Here is an 18420-nt window from a genome sequence, read left to right on the forward strand (position 1 = left end):
TTGTGCTGCTTCTCTGCATACTGGCTCTAATCGCTACCAGCTTCCTATCACTTTGAGACACTGCACAGCCTTCCTGCCGAGCAGAGCAGTACACAGAGGAGTGTTCTTAAGCCTTGATTCAACCTCCAAATGCCTTCGACGTGTGCTAATGGCCAAGGTTCTTGGCTGAGGAACGGGGATTGGCGGCCTACAACGGGCCGTGGCGGGTGGACGATATGACGTGGAGACGAGTGCCGAAAGAATCTGGACCTGGGTTGGGCGATGTACATGTTGCACTGAGAAAAGGCAGGAACCGATTCACCCTGCCCGTTAAAGCTGTAGCCAGGAGGCTTACGCGTTTCGCCACATTTCATAGCAAAAGGCCTGTCTGACGGACGGTGCCAGTAATAGACATTGAACTTGGCGGCATTGTGGGTTCCAAGCCCGCACGGCATCGGTGGACAGCAGGGCTGCAAAGTACGATGTGTGAAACAGGGGGGTGTATCTGCGCCCGTGGCAGCTACCCTGCCTTCCCCGGTATTTCGGGGCACCCTCATCCAGTCACCCTAGTCAACTTCTCAGTGGATCGCTCAGGTTCCGCACCCACCGACGGAATCTGCCAGGTTGTCAGCGGCCCAACTCAATTCCTGGTCGGCTCGTAGGGTATACTTTATCCCAGGTCACCACCGACCATCAACTAGCAAGTTACACCCCTATCGGGAGCACCTTCCACCATCGGAAGAACTTACAACCCTAATGGGTATCGATCCCGGGATCTCCCGGGGGCAATGGTCGCGCCTTATCAGTAGTGCCAAACCCTAGTATGTATGTTGGTGCCGGTTCTGGCCCTGCGTGGCGTACCAGGGCGACCAGGCTGAGAGAAAGCTTAATGTAAGAAGTAAGTCCATGGAGCCACGGACCTTCTTTGCCCGTTGCAGAAGCACGTGAACAGGGCGCGAACACGCAGCCACCAAGGCTCGCACGGCTGACGGTGTCAGCGCGGTTTCGAGCAGGGGCCACTCCCCGGCCCTCCAGTCTTCCCGGTGTTGCTGCAGGCAGCATTACATGGGATATAGGACGGGCGAATGGGAAGGGGTGTGTACCATCTCAAGATATAAGGTGTGTTGGTCAGAGGAAGCGAGCTATGTTCTGGATGTAACGTCGAACGTAGCCTCAGTCAAGAACTAGGGGTTATTACATTTACGTATATGACCAAAGAGCGTTGCATTTGTCTAAACTGTAGCTGCAAGTAGCAAAGAAGTTGGTTGGTTGGTTGAAGGTACGATGATGTCGCCCAGTTTGAGAACTTGAGCGCAGCGCCAGCTGTGTAGCACACATCTATGTTTTCTGTATTTTTACCCACCTTAACATATTCAACCTCTCTAGTAAATGTTTTCAAAAACATCGGTCGCGACGTTTGTAAAACCGTGAGGTCTCCCACGAAGTACATTATCATTCGCGATTAACAAGCTTTTTGTCATAATCTGGAACCGGTGTACGCGCCTGGACGCGAAAACAATGTACTTCCTGGCCGCATACTGCTCTTACATTTTGCTCGTACGGTTTGCGCGAAAGTCCTTGGCTAGGCTGCTGCCCATACGGGGAGGCGCCTACTTTGCAAATGATACTAATTGCTGACAAAGCGGCTGTGGAACCCATTAAATCAGGACCTTTGCTTGCACTTGGCGGTAACATCTTATGCCGCGAATCCTTTTGAGTTTTTCGCTCGGCATTATAGTACATTGAAATAACTGATATCTGGCTCTCGGTGTACCTCGTAAGGCTATTAGGGAGTCGACCGGATAGCGCCAGTCTAAGCCAACAAGTATTATGCCTGGTATGATTATGGAGCATTCGCCATTAATGTAAGATGGGGCTTAATGAAACGAGTGGGCAGAAGGCTGGGCCTTTACTCACGCGTGCCGCTTCGGCGTACTGGCCATTCCGAAATTCCAACCCGCAGCCATGAGAATTGCTGAGTATACCGGGAATATCTAAACGCCTTGACCGAAGATTATGCTTGCACCAGCTCCCCGAGTTTTTGGCCTCCCACTGCCATCGTCCTTTTTCAGGATGTAGCTTCCAGACGTACTTAGCACGAAGCTACTACATGGCGTGAAGGCTTCCAGCTGAGGGCTGCGGGGCGGTGCGTCTGCAGCAGCAGCGGTTTGCGTATCTGCAGATGACATCCCTGTCTCAAAGCCTCGCCAAGCTCCGGTCGCCGGCGGTGCTCATCGCTAAGAATGGCAACTCGCTTGCGCTGCCGAATTATATGGCTGATGAGGTCGAGGAGTCCCGCGCATCCATCGTCGCGGCTCTGTGCAGCGGCAACTCACCTTTGCAAGGTCCTTCTCGGAATCAGTCCTCAAACAGCGTGGCCCTGGCGCAAGTGTGCGATGCCAGCATCGCTGGAGGCGTCGAGGGGGAAGTTATTGTCGGTACCAGCACCGACATCGATGGCGCAATTGCCGATGAGGACGAAGCCGACCGGATTAGCAGCCCAGTTCAGCTTCAGTCCGTTCCCAAGTTCTCCCGACGAACCATTTCGCCACTTTCACCGATGCGAACGCAGCTGGACCTGCAGTCCAGCACTACGACGATCCCCAGCACCAACAGGCTGACCCCGCGCCGGCCCACTTCAGCCAACCCGCCGATGTCCCCACGCAGCCCTCGAAACACCACCGCGCTCGTCTCCATCTCCGACAGCTCGCCGTGCCGCCAGGGCACGGCAACCTCTGACTCTTCCGTACCTCGCCGCGTCAGCAGCGGCGTTTCGGCCGGCGCCGCCAGCCCGAGCATCTTTTCGCGCGCCCGCCCGCTCAGCGCCAGTGCGACGACGCAAGCGCAAGAGCCCACGGGACCTGCCGGCGTCCTGGCGGCGCCGTCGACGGCGCATCAACAGGACCTCGTCGCCGCCTTCCGCGGCCGTTTGCTTCGCGAGTACGACCTCGACGAGGACTCCCTAGACGAAGAAGAGCTCGCTTGTGACATGGCGGCGGCGCAAGACACGTTGGCACGTGCGCTGGAAATGGCGCGCAGCGGCGCCGGCGTGAGTACGACTACGCCCCGCGGAAGCTGCTCCTCCTCGAGCGTGGTCTCAGCCCTGTTACCAATGGGACGGAACTCCGCATTCAATGCAGCGCAGCCTACAGCAGGCAGCAATAGCCCCTTGGGCAGCGGCAGACGCAGCTGCGGGAGCACCAGCGGCGGCGGCGGCGGCGGCCTAAGCCAGGCGAGCTCCGGTCGACCGGCAGCAGAGGCGGAAATATCGCCGTCATCCCCCTCTACGGCATTCGTACAGCAACGGCAGCACTCATCTGACAGCTCCTCTTCTCAACGACGACGCGCCTACGGGCTAGCAGGTGGCAGGAGTTGTAGCGGCGGCGGCGGCGGCGGAAGCGCCGGCGGCGCCATGGGTGAGAGCATCATCGACCGCTTCAGCCGTATTCAACAACTTGGGGACGGTACGACGCCTCCGCCGCTGGGGACATGCGCTGCACGATCCGGGAGCCTGGATCCCCGCACATCCCCCCGCTCCTCCGCGTCGTCATCTCTGTCCCCTAGCCCCCTCGGCAGCGCCAGAGTGCCCAGGTCGCCACTCGCAGCAGCAGCGCCGCCGGGTGGTACGAGCATTTCCAAGATGGTATCCTGGCGGCTGGCGTCGGGGCCGGACAGCACCTGCAGCTCTGCGCCGCCGCCGCCAGCACTGCCAGCAGCTGGCAGCGGCTTCGGGTTGCCTCTGCGCCGCGCTCAAAATCTGGACGTGGGGCCCACCCCCGCTGTGGAGGAGGAGGAGGACATGGAGGCGACAGGGGAAGGGCTGCGGGTCAGCGGGGCCTGTGACGGGGACGACAGCCCCCGGGGTGCGCTTGGCGGTAGCGGCGGCGGCGGCGGCGGCTTCGGCGCCTCAAGCGCTGTCGTCGCCACCGCTGGCGGAGGCTGTGGTGGCGGCGGGCACGGTATCGGTCGGATGAGCCTCAGGCAGGGGATGAGTCCGCTGGCAGTGGGAGCTTCGGTGCCGGCGGTGGGCGGGGTCAACACAGTAACGGCAGCGCATAGCAGCGGCGCAAATGGCAGCACTGGCACAAGCGGCGGCGGCGGCGGGGGCGACAGCGGTGGTGGCGCCGGCGGCGGCGGTCTCAAGGGTTTCTTCAAAATGGCGAAGAAGGCGTTCCGGCGTTCGATTATTGGTGGCGGCGCTCCCGCCGCCGCCGCGCCGGCGTCACCGCTGACCAGTTGTAACCCTGATCTTGGCTCGGTGTTGAAGCCCGTGGCGGCGCCGCCGACGCCGCCGGGGAGGCCGGGACCCCCATCGCCCCCCGGGTTCGGATCGCCGCAAGACCCGTTGGCCGCGATGGCGGCGGCAGCGACGGCGACGGCGGTCCTTGGTGATTCGTCCGCTTGTACACATCTTGGGCTGTCGACGGGTCGCCAGCTGCCAGTCTCGCCGCTCATGGGGTCCGCCACGATGTCGGCCCGGGCCGCTCCTGCGTCGTCGTACGCGTACGGCAGTGCATCGGGTACGGATAGGCTGACGGCACCCACCACGTGGATGGCGCCGTCGCAGTCGGGGAGCCGCTTGCAGTCTCCGTCACTCGTGGAATCGAGATCTCGTACTCGATCTGACGGCGGGAGCAGCGGCGCTGACGGCAGCAGTACGACGCAGTTGGCAGCTTGTTCACCTCCGGGATCTGCCCATAGTACGTTGTACGGCGGCGGGGGGCCGACAGCAGCGGCGGCGCCGGCGGCGCCGCCGGTTGCAGATCCGCATTGGCGCAGCGCCAGACAATCTGTCCCGGCGGTGAACGAGCTGCAGGTAGTGGTTAGGGCGGCGGGCTGGCCGTGCGGTTTTCCTTGCTGTGACACGTATGCATATACACACACGCACAGTGGCACGCATGACTTGTGGCTGTTGGTCGTTGGTCGTTGCATCGGGGGTTGGGGCTGGCTAACCGTCGCGATCCCCGCAGCCCCCAACCCCCTCCCAACCGAAACCCCCCCTGCCCCTCCACCTCCTCCCTCCCGCCGAACCGATACACTCCACCCCAGGTGACCGCCCAAGTACAGTCTTTCAAACATCATTACCAGCAGCAGCAGCAGCAGCAGCAGCAGCAGGAACAACACGGGCAGGAGCAGGTGCAGGAGGAGGTGCAGCAGGGAAAGGAGGAGTCGCAGCGGCGATCCCCCGATCTCCTCAGCGCGGTGGAAGCCATATCGGTCGGTAAAGCGCGCGTCAGCGGCATCATCAGTAGGATGGGTTCCGGAGCGGAGACGGCCGTCCTGTCACCATCATCGTCATCACCGTCATCATCGACAGTGGAGGCCACCACCGCAAAAAGAGCGCCGCACAGCACGGGCGGCGCTGACACCAGCGGCGGATGGCGGTCCGTACCGCCGCCGCTGCCGCCGCTGCCGCCGTCACCGCCGCCCATCAAGACGACGGCCACCGCCACCGGCGGCTCCTCCGGCAGCGCCCGTTGGTCCCCCCGCGGCAGCCCGCTCTCCTCCGCCCACCACACGGGCTCCCCGCTGGGTCCGTACCACCACCGGCCGCTGCAGCTGCACAGGAGCTTCGGACCCACAGTGACATCTCAGCCCACATCCCCACGGACCAGCCTGCACGGCGGCGGCGGCGGCGGCGGAGGAGGAGGAGGAGGAGGATCCAACGGATCATCATCATGCGCGGACGCGGCTGCCGTACCGCTGGGGGTGACGCTGGCCAGGGGCACCTAACCGTAATCCAACGGTAAGGAGCGACCGCCGAAGCGCTTTCCTCCTTGTTGGGGGGAAAAGAGGGGTGTGAGGAGCCACTATACTCGACCGACGACGTGCAGGGTGCAACCCCCGCTTATGTATGTATGTATGTCGGTGTATCGGATTATACGAAGTGATTCATGGGGGCATAACAACTTGGGAAACCCTTGCGGAGGGCGGGGGGGGGGACGATGCGGTTCAGGTTTCTATGGGAGGGGAGCGACGTGGTGTGCGGTTCGGAGCTTGGGATTAATTAATTGCTCTGGGGACTGCAGCTGACGGCTGCCGCCCTCCTCCTGCCGGTGCGTGTGTCTGGGAGTGGGTGCCGTTTTGCGATGATTGTACGACGCCTGAAGAATGACCTGTACGGCACTGCGGGTTGTACTGACCAGGTGAAGGTGACGGTGACGGTGAAGAGGAGGGTTGAGGGTGGGAGATGAAGCGGATACTGCTGCTCTGAGATGTCAGATGGCCCAATGACTTAGCTCTTCCTTATCGAGCTCCGGAACCATCGCATGGCAAGAGCTTAGGGCGGGAGCCCTCCACCTCCCCCCCGTGGCCTTCGCCGCCACTTTGGATGGCTTTGAATGGCGGACGAGGGCGAGGGCGAGTGCAACGTACCTGAGGCACTGTTTCGATGGTGGGTGGGTGGCCACGATGATGATGATGATGATGGTGGTGGCTTTGTTCAAAAGCTTCGAATTCTGGAAGAGTTTGGAGCGCTGTGCGGTTATTGCTTGTGGAGCGCGTTTAGGGTTTCCGCCTGACTTGTGCTTTGTGGCAAGAAGGCCAGTGTGGCGGTCGGCTGGCGCGCAGTGGCGCAGAGCAGTGGCGCCGGTCGTTCAGGTCGTATATTTCCTGCTGTTGCTTTTTGCTGTTGCTGTTGTTGTTTTTTGTGGCGGGCGGGGTGAGGTGCGTGAGGTGGCTGGCTCCCGGATCCACTCCGAAACCACCTAATTCCTGGCGGCGAATCGGGGCATCCATCGTAACAACCTCGGAACGGCTTTTTGGAATCTCTTTTGGATCATCAAAAGGGCCTTTTTCTCTCTCTCTCTCTCTCTCTCTCTCTCTCTCTGTGTGTGCGCGGAGATGACCTGGAGTGCCGTGGATGACCCGGGCGGGCGCGGGGAGGAGTGAGCAAACCACTGCGGGGGGAACACTCGGTGGGATTTGGGTTCAGAAAGAGGCTCAAACTCTGAACACTCCTCCTCTGATGCCTTTTATTACCAACTGGACTTGTTTTACCAAACAACACAGGTTGTTGCTGGTGGGTGAAAACCTTTCATGAGCCATTACATGACACGTAATATGCGGGAGGGGGGGAAGGAAGGGAAGATACAACTTGGTGTGTGCCTCCACGGAAATTTTGACTTGTCGCACTCGTTCGTTCGTATTGATGAGTGACACTGGATGAAGGTGTTTGGTTTTATTATTCAGAGTTGGAATTCACTGAGTGAGTTTTAAAAGTGGGGCACGTCATGTGGGCGCTTAGATGGAGGTGTGGCTCTCGGAGAGCCGGGCGGGGGGCATTGCCACCGTGTATGTATGTATGTATGTATGTATGTATGTATGTATGTATGTATGTATGTATGTATGTATGTATGTATGTATGTATGTATGTATATATCTACGGAACTACGACCCCCCAGCCCGGAATGGAATGAAATTGGAACGGGTGGGTAGCTCTACGAGAACTCACACGCTGGGTAGCGCAACCGCAACCCCGGGATGCACTGCGCTCTCATTGCTCAAGTAGCGGTGGCCGACCAGTTGGCCGACCTATTACTATACAGTCAGGATTACTTTACACTAATACATTAATGTACATTGCACTACTGGTGTTGCAGGAGTTGTGTTGCGCATCGCAGTCTACCTCTGTCAATCTGTATCCGCGTACTTAACTGTCAGTCCATCTGTCTGTCTGTATGTATGTTCATCTGCTGGGCTCACCTTGCTGCCCTGCCGTGCCCGCATATGTTTACACATGCATACATGCGCGCCATGTGTACGGCGTGTGGCGCTGCAAGGCGGTTGTGGCTAAGATGATGCTCAGGGTGGTAGTAGTCATGGTGGTAGTAGTGACTTTAATGAATAACTTATATTGATGCATACTGCTGCTGCCGGCGGAGGTGTGGCTGGTGTAGTGGGGTGGGGTGTAGTGGGGTGGGGTGGGGTGGGGTGGGGTGCGCCTTCGACTGCCCTCTCGTCGCCAGCCAGTCACTTACCACAGGGCGCTGACATGACGTGCTGTGTCGTACTATGTGATGTGGGTGTCGTTTGTGCGAATCCGTATGTATATGTAGTATATGTATATGTATGTCGCGTATGTATGTTTTGTAGGGGTTGGGGAAAGTTTTTGCATCCACTGCAGCAGAGTCTTCCCCCGGTTGGTTGGTTGCGTGTGAGGTACTCTAACCAACCAACCACCTTTTAATTGCACATGACATGTGACACGATTTATGTTTGTTGTATTTGTGTGTGTGTATGTACGTATGTATAATGTATGGATGGAGAGGGTTAAGGTGCACCCCCTGAAATGGGTTGCAGGTGCCGTACTCATAGAGGGGTGTATTGCGTGTCAGAAACATGCACACACACATACACGCACACGCTCTGCCTGTCTATCTGTCTGTGTGTCTATGTGTCTCTCTCTCACACACACATTGACACCCTGGGGAGTTTCGGAGCGACGAAACGGGGCGATGTGCATGCGGCGTACGTGTGCATGACCACTAGTGAACTCTCCAATCGGAAGCCCTTTCAGATACGCTTCTGCCTGTCGTACGTGTACGACACGGGCCGATAGTTTGATACATAGTATGATGCACAATGCATGCGATAGGTATGAATACCGTATATCTCCCCATGCGCTATGTCACGAGAGGCATGTGGATCGTACTTTTCGTGCAACACGCCACTTATGCATGGAGCATGTGTTTGTGAGTGTGTTTGGGTGTTTATACCATGCATGTATGTATGTAATGGATGAATGCTGGGGGGTTGACCGAGGACGAGGAGAGAGGAAGAGGTTCCGATGGAAGGCGCGTTTGGAGCCGCCACATACCGTACCGTACAAAGCAATTCGATTTTTCCTCGATGCGTATTTTTAGATATGTTAATAGGCATGTAATTCATTCGATATAAAAAACGTTAAGACAACGTGATGTAGTATAGACGTATATTATTAATCATAAACACGCATACGAATTGGAAAGGATTGGCGTTTCGTGTCTGGCGCAGCACGCCAACTGATGTTTGGACTCTCGCACATCGTTGCGGACACAGGATACATCTCGAGTCCATCCGCCAACCACGCAATAAATATAACAACATGATGTAAAAAAATATATGTTTTATTATTTCTTTCTTTCTCGCTTCCTTCGTCCCAGGCGCGACTCTCGGTTCATCTGCCGGTTTCTTGTCAGGTGTCAATACCGCAATCTAAAACCTGTTCCCCTTCGGAGGGTTTTAGAGTTTTAGGATTTTAGTACGAAAACAGCAACCCACACCTTCAAATTATTTGGAAAGATATTGCAAAGTATAGATCTCAATTCAGGAGGGGATGTTGACCAACGCCGGAGGCTACAGAGATTAGGGACCCAGACCCTTAGGGACATACAGTTGGGGTTGGCAAGCCACCCCTGGCGGAGCAGCAGTGAGCGGCACGCTATGTAAGCCGGCCCCCTCCGCATCCACCGGAAGCGGAGGCGGCGAGGTGACAGCCGCAGCCTGGTGACAGACGAGACGCAATCAGCGTCTACGACGGCCTGAGAGTCGCTGTCCGTTGGAAGGCAAACTCGGCGACCTGACCGCAAGCCGCCGCCACCCCGCAAGTTCGGCGGCCAAGTCACTGCTGCTGAGAGAAGGCGATTACCTCTCAGGCTCCGAAGGCCGAGTACCCTTGGAAGCAGGCTGTACGACAGCCGAAGGTTCGAGACGTGTGGATTGCACCTTTACTCTTTTGTTTTCTTACAGTTAAAAAGTAGTTGGAAAAATAACAGAAAATCAAGCCAGAGCTGCTTATGACCCGCCCCCTGACAGGAAACGGAGGAATCTGAGGAAACGCACAGCCCCTGTTCGCGTCTACCTCTGCGGCCGTGTTATCTCCGAGTTACCAGCAGGGGGAGGACCTTCCCCGTTAGACTTGCCGTCGCGCGCTCTTTTCGACTTCGACCACAACCCTGATTCCGCAGAAATCGGTGATCTCTGTGAAACCGCGCACCGCACCCGGATACCTCCAGCAAAGGAGGAGAATAATTCGGCGGTCTCCGCCGAAAAACGTATCCTTTTCGGTTGCCGTAAATTTTAACTCAAGTAGATAGATATGTCGATAGGTGCCTACGTTCATATATCATAAAGGTATTAAGGATCACATCAAGAGCATCCGGCATTTGCAAGCCGGCCGTTATGAACGGTTGTTTTTGGTTCTTGGTTTTAATCCATTCGCCTCCGCGTATCCATCCACCCACGTACGCGCACGAGGCGTAACGACATTAGCAGCTGCAGGCGCACCATTCCTCCAAAGCCAGGCAAAACCTGTTTAAGGAAAACTCGTACAGCTAAACGGCGTCCAAAAACACGCACAGTACAGCAGCAGCAGCAGCAGCTGCTGACTGCTGCAGCGACAACGTGTCGATGTAGGAACGTGAAATTGTTGGAAGAAGAATGCAGATCGCGATCCCCCACGGGATAACCCTGGATGGATGGACGGATAGATGATGCTCAGCACGTCCCTTACGGCGTTGAAGTACTTACGGCGTTGAAAAGTAAAACATCATATAAAGCTACTGTGCAAAATATTGCGCTGTACCTGCTGAAGTACTGTACAGCTAATAATGATAATAAGCGCCTCAAATCAGGACGCATCCTTGATTGTTGGATTCATGTTTTGAGGAAGAGTAACACATTTCTCCAGGCCTATTAGCAGCAACTAGCAGCCAGCGGTGGACCGTCCGCGGTGGCAGCCTTGGCGGCCGCCTTTTCGCTGATCGACGTCGTGGCGTGCATAATGGAGGAGTTCGTCAGCTCCAGCTCCTGCTCAAGCGCCTCCACGCGGGCCTTATTACGGGCCAGCTCCTCCGCCTCCAGCTGCGCGTACGACTTGAAGACCTCCGGCTGCGTGAAACCACATTCGTCGTACCGCGTACGTTGCACAGCGCAGCCCACACAGGCGAAGGCGGGAGGAAACAGACGGCGAGGACAGGGGGAAGGGTTAGCTGCAAAACTGTGCTTCTTCCACTTTTCATTTGTTAATTATGGGATCTTTTGGGGAAGTTAGACGAAGCTGTTAGGCTGGGGTGCAACTATTTGGGTGGCAGTTCGCTGAGCGCGCTTTTCTTCATGGCACCAGCACGAGTAAAGCTGCACAATTATCGCGGCGAAAATAATCTCAGCAGGCAGCTGATACATGCTGCTCAGAATATAAAATCATGAGCCTGGGAAGTCGAGAAATTGATACCCTAGCGAACATTACCTTAGCATCAATTAGGATGTCCACGAAGGACTTGCGGTGCAGGGGAGCCGTGAGCAGGTCGTACGCCAGCAGCAGCAGGTACAACAGCAGGTACGAGCAGATCCCGGCAATGATGCCGTACCTGTACGGTAGAGCAGGAAGGAGGGCATGCAGCAGGACGAGTCGCAGGAGCGCACAAGGGACTCCTCGCATTTGGGATCGGCAGTCTGCAGCACTGCACGCCGCCTAGCTAGGCCGGCCACACCTCCAGAACTCCCCAACGCATCGCGCCCCCTGATCGACAGGTTTGCCTAATCAAGCCTATGAAGATTACAGCAACTGCTAAGTAAGTGATGGCCATCCACATCTGTTCGCCACAAACTTTAGAGGAGTACGTCCTAGGGGAGACCTTCACCAAAAAAACAAGCACAAAACAGCTCCAGTCCGTCCAGAACACCTCGAGATCCAACAAAAAAAGTTGCGAATGTCGTATATGCAGATGCTGAATATCCAGCCGTACACGCCCACCAGGGACTTCAATGCTTGCAAACAGCAGCCGGGCATGTGGCTAGGAGCGCACAGCGTGACACAGTGCCCCCACGCGGACGTTATGGTTGTGGTTCGCGTCCGCCATTTCGTTTAACCACATGCCTGGAGCTAGGGAGGTAGGGAGGTAGGGAGGTTAGGACAATCTCTGTATTGTTTATAGGGTCTAGTTTACTAGACCCTATAAACAATACTGGAGCGGGGGTTGTGCGGTGTTTATAAACACCGCACAGCCCTCCTCTTTATTGTTATTAGGGTCTAGTAAACTAGACCCTATAAACAATATACCATGTTACAAAAACTCCGCAATACAATAAAGAGGAGTGGGAGCGCTGCGCCGTCCGGGTACTCACGCGATGGAGTATGTGAGGGGGATCAATGCGATGGTGAGGAAGGCCGGGATGGCTTGTTGGGGGTCCTTCCACTCGATGTCCAGAATGTTCTCCATCATCAGAGCGCCCACCAGGATCAGCGCGGGCCCCGTAGCGTACGGCGGAATGGACGAGATGATCGGCGTGAAGAACATGGCGATAAAGAAGTAGAAACCGATCATGATGGCCGTGATGCCAGTGCGGCCACCCTCGCGGATGCCTGTTGTGAGGAACATATATAAAGATCCAGAAAAGGATAGTCAGTGAATATTTTCGGGAATTTTGCTGCGGACAACGGTAGGTTAGGGCACAATGGTAAAATTCAACAAGCAATGAGGCTCCACATATAAATGTATGTTTTATAATAATATATGTAGGACGTGATAAAATCAACTTGCGAGCTAACCAGGAACTAAGTTGATGCGCGATGGTGGTGAATTGCCGAACCCAACGAATACATTCTGAAGTCGGATGGGGTGACGGTGGCGAAGTTAACCACCCCGTAACAACATACATACAGATAATATTATACAATATGTATGTTATGCGTTACATATTATATCCATTATATTATTATATATTAGAAAGATACAAGGAAAACAACATATGCATATGCTGGATCGATGGCTGGTCGTTGGCCAACTACCTCCAAGGATTCGACATTGACACGACACGGCACGACACACGACATCCGACATCGTTGCTTCTTGCCGTACACCAGGGTAACGACCAAGAAGACCATCAACCACCAACCGCTTTAACGAACCAGTGGTATACCTACCGGTGGCAGACTCAATGTACACGGTAAGCGGCGCGATGCCCAACAGAGCCCCGATCCAGATCGAGCTCGCGTCCACACAGAACGCCAATGTCATTCGGGGGAAGTCCTTCGTCACCGGGTGAATGAATCCCGGCACCCTCTTGTTGATGTAGTTGGCCATGGAGAAGAATGTGCCGGTGCAGTCCAGCAAATCTAGATAAAGAAAGGTGATGAGCGCTGTCCACAGCTGGGGCTTGCCAAAACTGCAGTACGGCAGTACGGCAATAGTCGTACAAGATACAGGTTTATGGAAAAGGCAAGAGCACGGGACGGGAGCTCCCCCCAGAGATTTCTCCACTTTCTCACCACCCCATCCAGACCCAGTGTGCACAAGACAGTTATTTCACCCCCAGCATCACTCCCCACCTTCCCCCTCCTCGCCCTCCTCCCTCATGCACAGGCAGACTAAGACCACCACCCGGTGAGGTGCCACTGAGGTGCAAACCCCCGGGCCCCCCAGGCCCCGTCCCGCCGTTCACGGAGTCGAGAGCCCAGCCCGTACAAGGCCCCCCCGCCCTCCAGGCCAGGCCGACAACTCACGCCTTGAAGTGCATTTCCAGATCCGTGAAAGACGTGTCAGGCCGCTGTACCACCTTCTCGAAGTACTCGCGGCGCTCTGCACCACCTGAGGCTCGGAGGCAGCGGGTGGCGTGACAAACAGCCGGCACACACACACGCACACATACACACATCCACACATACATACACAGGCACGTGCGGGGGATTGATAGGGTGTTGATCACAAGACAAAACACACAAACATACAGGCATACAGACAGACAGACACACACCTAGGAGACACCGTGGGATGGGGAGCTGCTCTTGCCCGCTCTTTGTTCTTCCGGTTGCTTATTGCCGTCGACTGTCGCTGTCGGTGGAGTGGAATGAAGTGCGAAGTGAAACCTCTCTCAGGCGACGGCCGCAGCGAAAGCAAAACAAGAGCATTTCGCAGCGGCGGCGGCGGCGGCGGCGGCGTGCTGTTAGATGCAGCAGATAGGAATTCCTGTGGCGGTGCCGTACCATTCTTATACACACGCACACGTTTACCGGCGCATACAGGTCTTTCCCACCCCCAAAAGCCCAACTTAGATCTAGAGGTGCAGCTAAGCCCTTGCGTTGTGAGTCAAGCTACTTTTCAAGTCATCTGCCAAAAGCACATAAACGCACACCAGTAAGCACAGCAAGGCAGTAATAAAAACGATCATGTAAGCAACAAAAGTTAAACCTGGTGCAGGCTTCGTAAGCCGTGCTGCGCCGGGTACCTGGGATCTGGCTCTCGGCACCCAGAAACGTCGCGTCATGTCCTGGAATCCAGGAAACGAAGGTCACGAACAAGATTGCTACCATGATGGCGCCTCGGAAGCCTCGCGCCATGAGCAGCACCATCAGCACGCCGCCCATGATCCCCAACCACATGCTGGCGCTGCGCATCTTCATGCCGTTAACTGACCACGCGGGGGAGAGGGATGGATGGGTGGCAGACAGGGTTGGTCAGGGAGGCCGGGAGAGGGGGCAATGATGATGATGATGAGAGATATTGCAGGAGGAAGCGGAAGCGAAATGCTGGCGACTTTCAACCACGCCACGGAGCTCCACACCTTCACCTGTGGAAGAAAACGCAGCCAAGCCGTGCTAGGAGGAACCAACCTGGCCGGAAGGGTGATTACTCCGTATCCATTACACCTACGCCCCGTACGTATGTACGCATGTACGCACACACACACATATGTGCACACACACACATATGTGCGCGCGCACACAGGCACATGCAGACACTTACTGCATGCGTAGTTCGGAGACGCTGCTCCCAGGTTGGTAGACACTGTTCCATTGTGGAGACTGCAGACTTTGGTCGGGTCCTTTATGGTGTACATGGGCGCGCGATCCTCCACTCTGCAGCCCCCGAGCGTCACGAGCGTAGCCGGTTCGAAGGAGATGAGGCCGATACCGTTGGCGGTCTGGTACGGCGGCCCAGCAGGCAAACCATTAGCCGCGAGATGCAAATGCAAACAAAAAGAATCATCAAACGGTTCGATTGATTGGCATGAGAGGCGTTTTTTTCCGAATGAGGGCAGATGTGATGTGATCTAGGGAAATGGTTCAGGGTTAAAAAAATTTGGAAGGTGGTGGTGGAAAGCAAAGAAAGGGTGTTTCAAAGGTTTGCCGGGCGAACGGAAGAATGGTATGCCTCTTCTTGTGATGTTGGGCGATGTAGGGCTTTGGGTTTCTGTCACGCGGGTGAACTTTTAAATCATGGGATATCACTCATGAAGGAAGGGTTGAGCCTTAACAGTCATCGCTTTTACAGCAGCTACAGCTACAGCTACAGCAAAGCTGTAGATCTCACCTGGAGACCAATGAACGCCAAGAACAAGCCGATGCCGCCCGATGTTGCCTGTGGCGGAGGGAGGGCTCTTTGCTTTCTGTGCCGGGTTTCGGAGCGGGAAAGTGAACGGTGCACACCTATGTGCATCAATCGGGCAATAAGCCCCCCTACACATAAATCATCACTTTTGTAATGTAATGTAATGTAATGTAATGTAATGTAATGTAATGTAATGTAATGTAATGTTACAGAATGGGAGGCTTCTGGGCCGTTTTAATCATCACTTTTATAATAATCACCACCTTAAAAGACACATAAACAAGCCTGCCCCACTCGTGACTTTATGATTCGAATGCATTATAGGAACCAAAAGATCGCCATCGAGTAATCCGTAACAAAAGGACATGGGTAAATATGACGCGACAACGTACCAGCATGACACATTTGGGTACGATAGTAGTTATCTTCGTACGGAGGCCAGTGATGGAGATGATGAAGAAGATCCAGCCCTGTGCAGCCGGTCGGTTTTGGCTTTTCAGACGTACGACGAAAGGACTGTAAGGCGTGAAATGCTGATTGACGTGCGAAAAAAGAGAACTGTGCATCTTTTCTCGCTATCTGCCGCAGCGTGGCCCTTAATAAGAACTCATCATGCCCTCTTCAAAGCAGATGTACCCATATCGATACTGATGTCTTTACTCGGATGCAGCCCCTGCACACTCCCACTCGCCCACCTCAATGAAAGCAGCCGCGAGAGCATCTCGGTAAGAGATCTGTGAGGGGGTGGGAGCGCGGGGGGGGGGGGGAATGGAGGGATGGGGGAAGGGATGTATGGCCCTATGGCATAGTACCTTATTTGACCGGTCGCCGCTCGGTAACCCTCCGGCCCAGCCGGTCGGTAGGGTGAGAGGGTCTCGGTAGGGTGTGAGTGCATTGGCAGATCACGCAGCTGTAGAGCATCCGCTCGGTGGAAGGGAGGTTGCTTGGCATTCGGGCTGGAGTATATAGCTGGCTAGAGGATTCGAACAGGTGTTCAATAGGGAGACCGGTTAAAATTCTGACGTTATACTACCGCCCCTCCAATGATGGAGTGATTCGGGGGGCATATTCCCTTTGGGGGTGTACAGTTAGGTGCCCCTTGCCAGCATCAGGCCCCGATCGATATGTTCTAGACATACACACGCACACATACACACATGATAGGTTGGCGATTGGCGATGGTATATGTACACACACACACACGCACATGCGCACACCCGGGTTGGGATTCCACTCACCATGCCCTTGTTTCCAAAGTAACCCACGACCGTGTACGTGAAGTATGCGTTGATGCCCATACCGGGCGCCAGGCCGAAGGGCAGGTTGCCCACAACGCCCATCAGCACGCATGCCACAAAACTGGCCACGGCGGTGGCGGTTACCATCGAGCGCTTAGCCTTGGCCTGCAAAATCAAACATCGTACGGGACAGTACGCACGGGAAGTACGACAGTGTGTCATTGCGTCCAAGAGGTAGGCGGGCCAGCGTCCGTTATGGGAGGAGCTTAAAAAAATGATCGAACCCGATGACTGATGATGTGGGAGACACAAAAAAGGTTGTCGTGTTTATTATTTTCTCAAATTGTGTGCTACACTGCAACGCTCATGTTTAACGCATCTAGGAAAAAAACAGTTCATTTCCCCCGAGTTACCAAAGCTTAGGATGCATCGTTGCTAGTAAGGTCATCAGCTAAGATGACTCATAGCCGTACAGCCACGGAATTCAGGTTGATGGTGCCGTGCGCCCACCTCCGGAAGCTGATGCTGCCGATGCTCCAATGACTGGGAGGAAGGGATTGATTACTGGAGGAGGAGAGATTACTGATATGTACGATGTGAGTAGCATTGAATTGGTTCCTATTACTGTCCCGTGATGCGAGCCCCGTCATTCAAACCCCGAAACCCCTAAGGAGACGCAGGAAGAGGAGACGTACCACGCAAGCTAGGTAGCCAGGGTCGGAACGCCCGCCGCTGCCAAACATGCAGAAAGGTTGGCCTTTGTTGTTGGTACAGTCGTCCACAGTACATGGCCCACCTGGAATGAAAAATCCGTACGGTATGGACGAAATGAAGGACCACAATTGCTATTAGGTTAGCCGTTCGATATGGAACTTTAGTGTGATTGTTCAGTAAGCGCGAGAGCAAAGCGGGTTACCTGTATCTGCCAAGATGGCTCCGTTCACAGCTAGAATGTAGGCCATCGTAAGGAAAGTAACAGTTCCCGCCCGAAGCTCGGTGGTGAAGGTTGACTTTCTTTCCTTGAGGCAAAAATATCTGCCGACCTGTAGTTTGCAATTTCAAAGCAAAAGATGCAAACGTTACAGCAAGATCACTCGACTCGCAAGCACCCGTCATATACCAATCGACATGTGCACGTCCTAAGATATGGAAAACTTTGTTTTAACGAGATAAATAAGATACCACGATGGCGGCAGTTAAGTACCAACTCGGCCACTGTTTCACACACTAGGGCTTGCGTATAGAAGCACCGAGTGAAGAACGGCAAGTTAATGTCAAACCACATGATCTTCCTTTAATTCTAGTCTAAGCGCAGTGCAGGAGGTTAAGGCAATACTCTCGGCCGCCGCACACGTGCACCTGACGGGTCGAACTGCCACTCACCGCAGAGTTCTCGACGACATGATTTAACCGATCTAGGATGCCAACATTCTCGTTAGCAGAAGCTACGTCAGTCGCCATAACGTCGCTCGTGAAAACCGGCTTCGATGTTAACACACTTAATCGTCCCGGCTTAATAAATCAAGATTGTTTAATGATGCCTGGATGAATGATATTAACTCCAAGGTTCTATCTTCAAGAGCGAGTCCTGAGCGCCGATCCAAGATTTTGACGAAGCAAACCCTTATTATAGTACATATCACATGACGTGCAGATAGATAATGTTTTCCATCATGCTAGCAAAGCCCTGTGGTTATGATGCCGTGCGAAAGCCATTGGTGCCGACATCGTAAATACGTGCTAACTGTCGAGCTTGAACAACAGGTTGAACTACCAATGCAACTCCGCAAGCATAATTCATGCCCGATCAGGAGTTGCCTTTGGCGATTACTTTATGCCTAGATGTAAGTCAAGGACCGGCCCAACGGCGGCTTTCTCTCATGGTATATTTCGTC

At 54.9% G+C, this 18420-nt stretch overlaps 1 protein-coding gene across 1 annotated transcript; it reads right to left on the reverse strand.

Moving 5' to 3' along the window:
• Positions 1–10653: 10653 nt before the first annotated feature.
• VOLCADRAFT_86167 (uncharacterized protein) lies at positions 10654–17986 on the reverse strand (the record flags this gene model as incomplete). The annotated part of the gene is made up of 14 exons (XM_002946122.1): positions 10654–10848; positions 11207–11327; positions 12085–12322; positions 12884–13125; positions 13463–13547; positions 14185–14367; positions 14521–14526; positions 14703–14880; positions 15270–15317; positions 15680–15757; positions 15983–16021; positions 16526–16690; positions 17036–17068; positions 17909–17986. 14 exons carry the CDS (start codon positions 17984–17986, stop codon positions 10654–10656), a joined length of 1689 nt encoding a protein of 562 aa, XP_002946168.1.
• Between the last annotated feature and the right edge of the window lie 434 nt (positions 17987–18420).

Source organism: Volvox carteri (assembly GCF_000143455.1).
Source record: "Volvox carteri f. nagariensis unplaced genomic scaffold VOLCAscaffold_1, whole genome shotgun sequence".
Lineage (NCBI taxonomy): Eukaryota > Viridiplantae > Chlorophyta > Chlorophyceae > Chlamydomonadales > Volvocaceae > Volvox > Volvox carteri.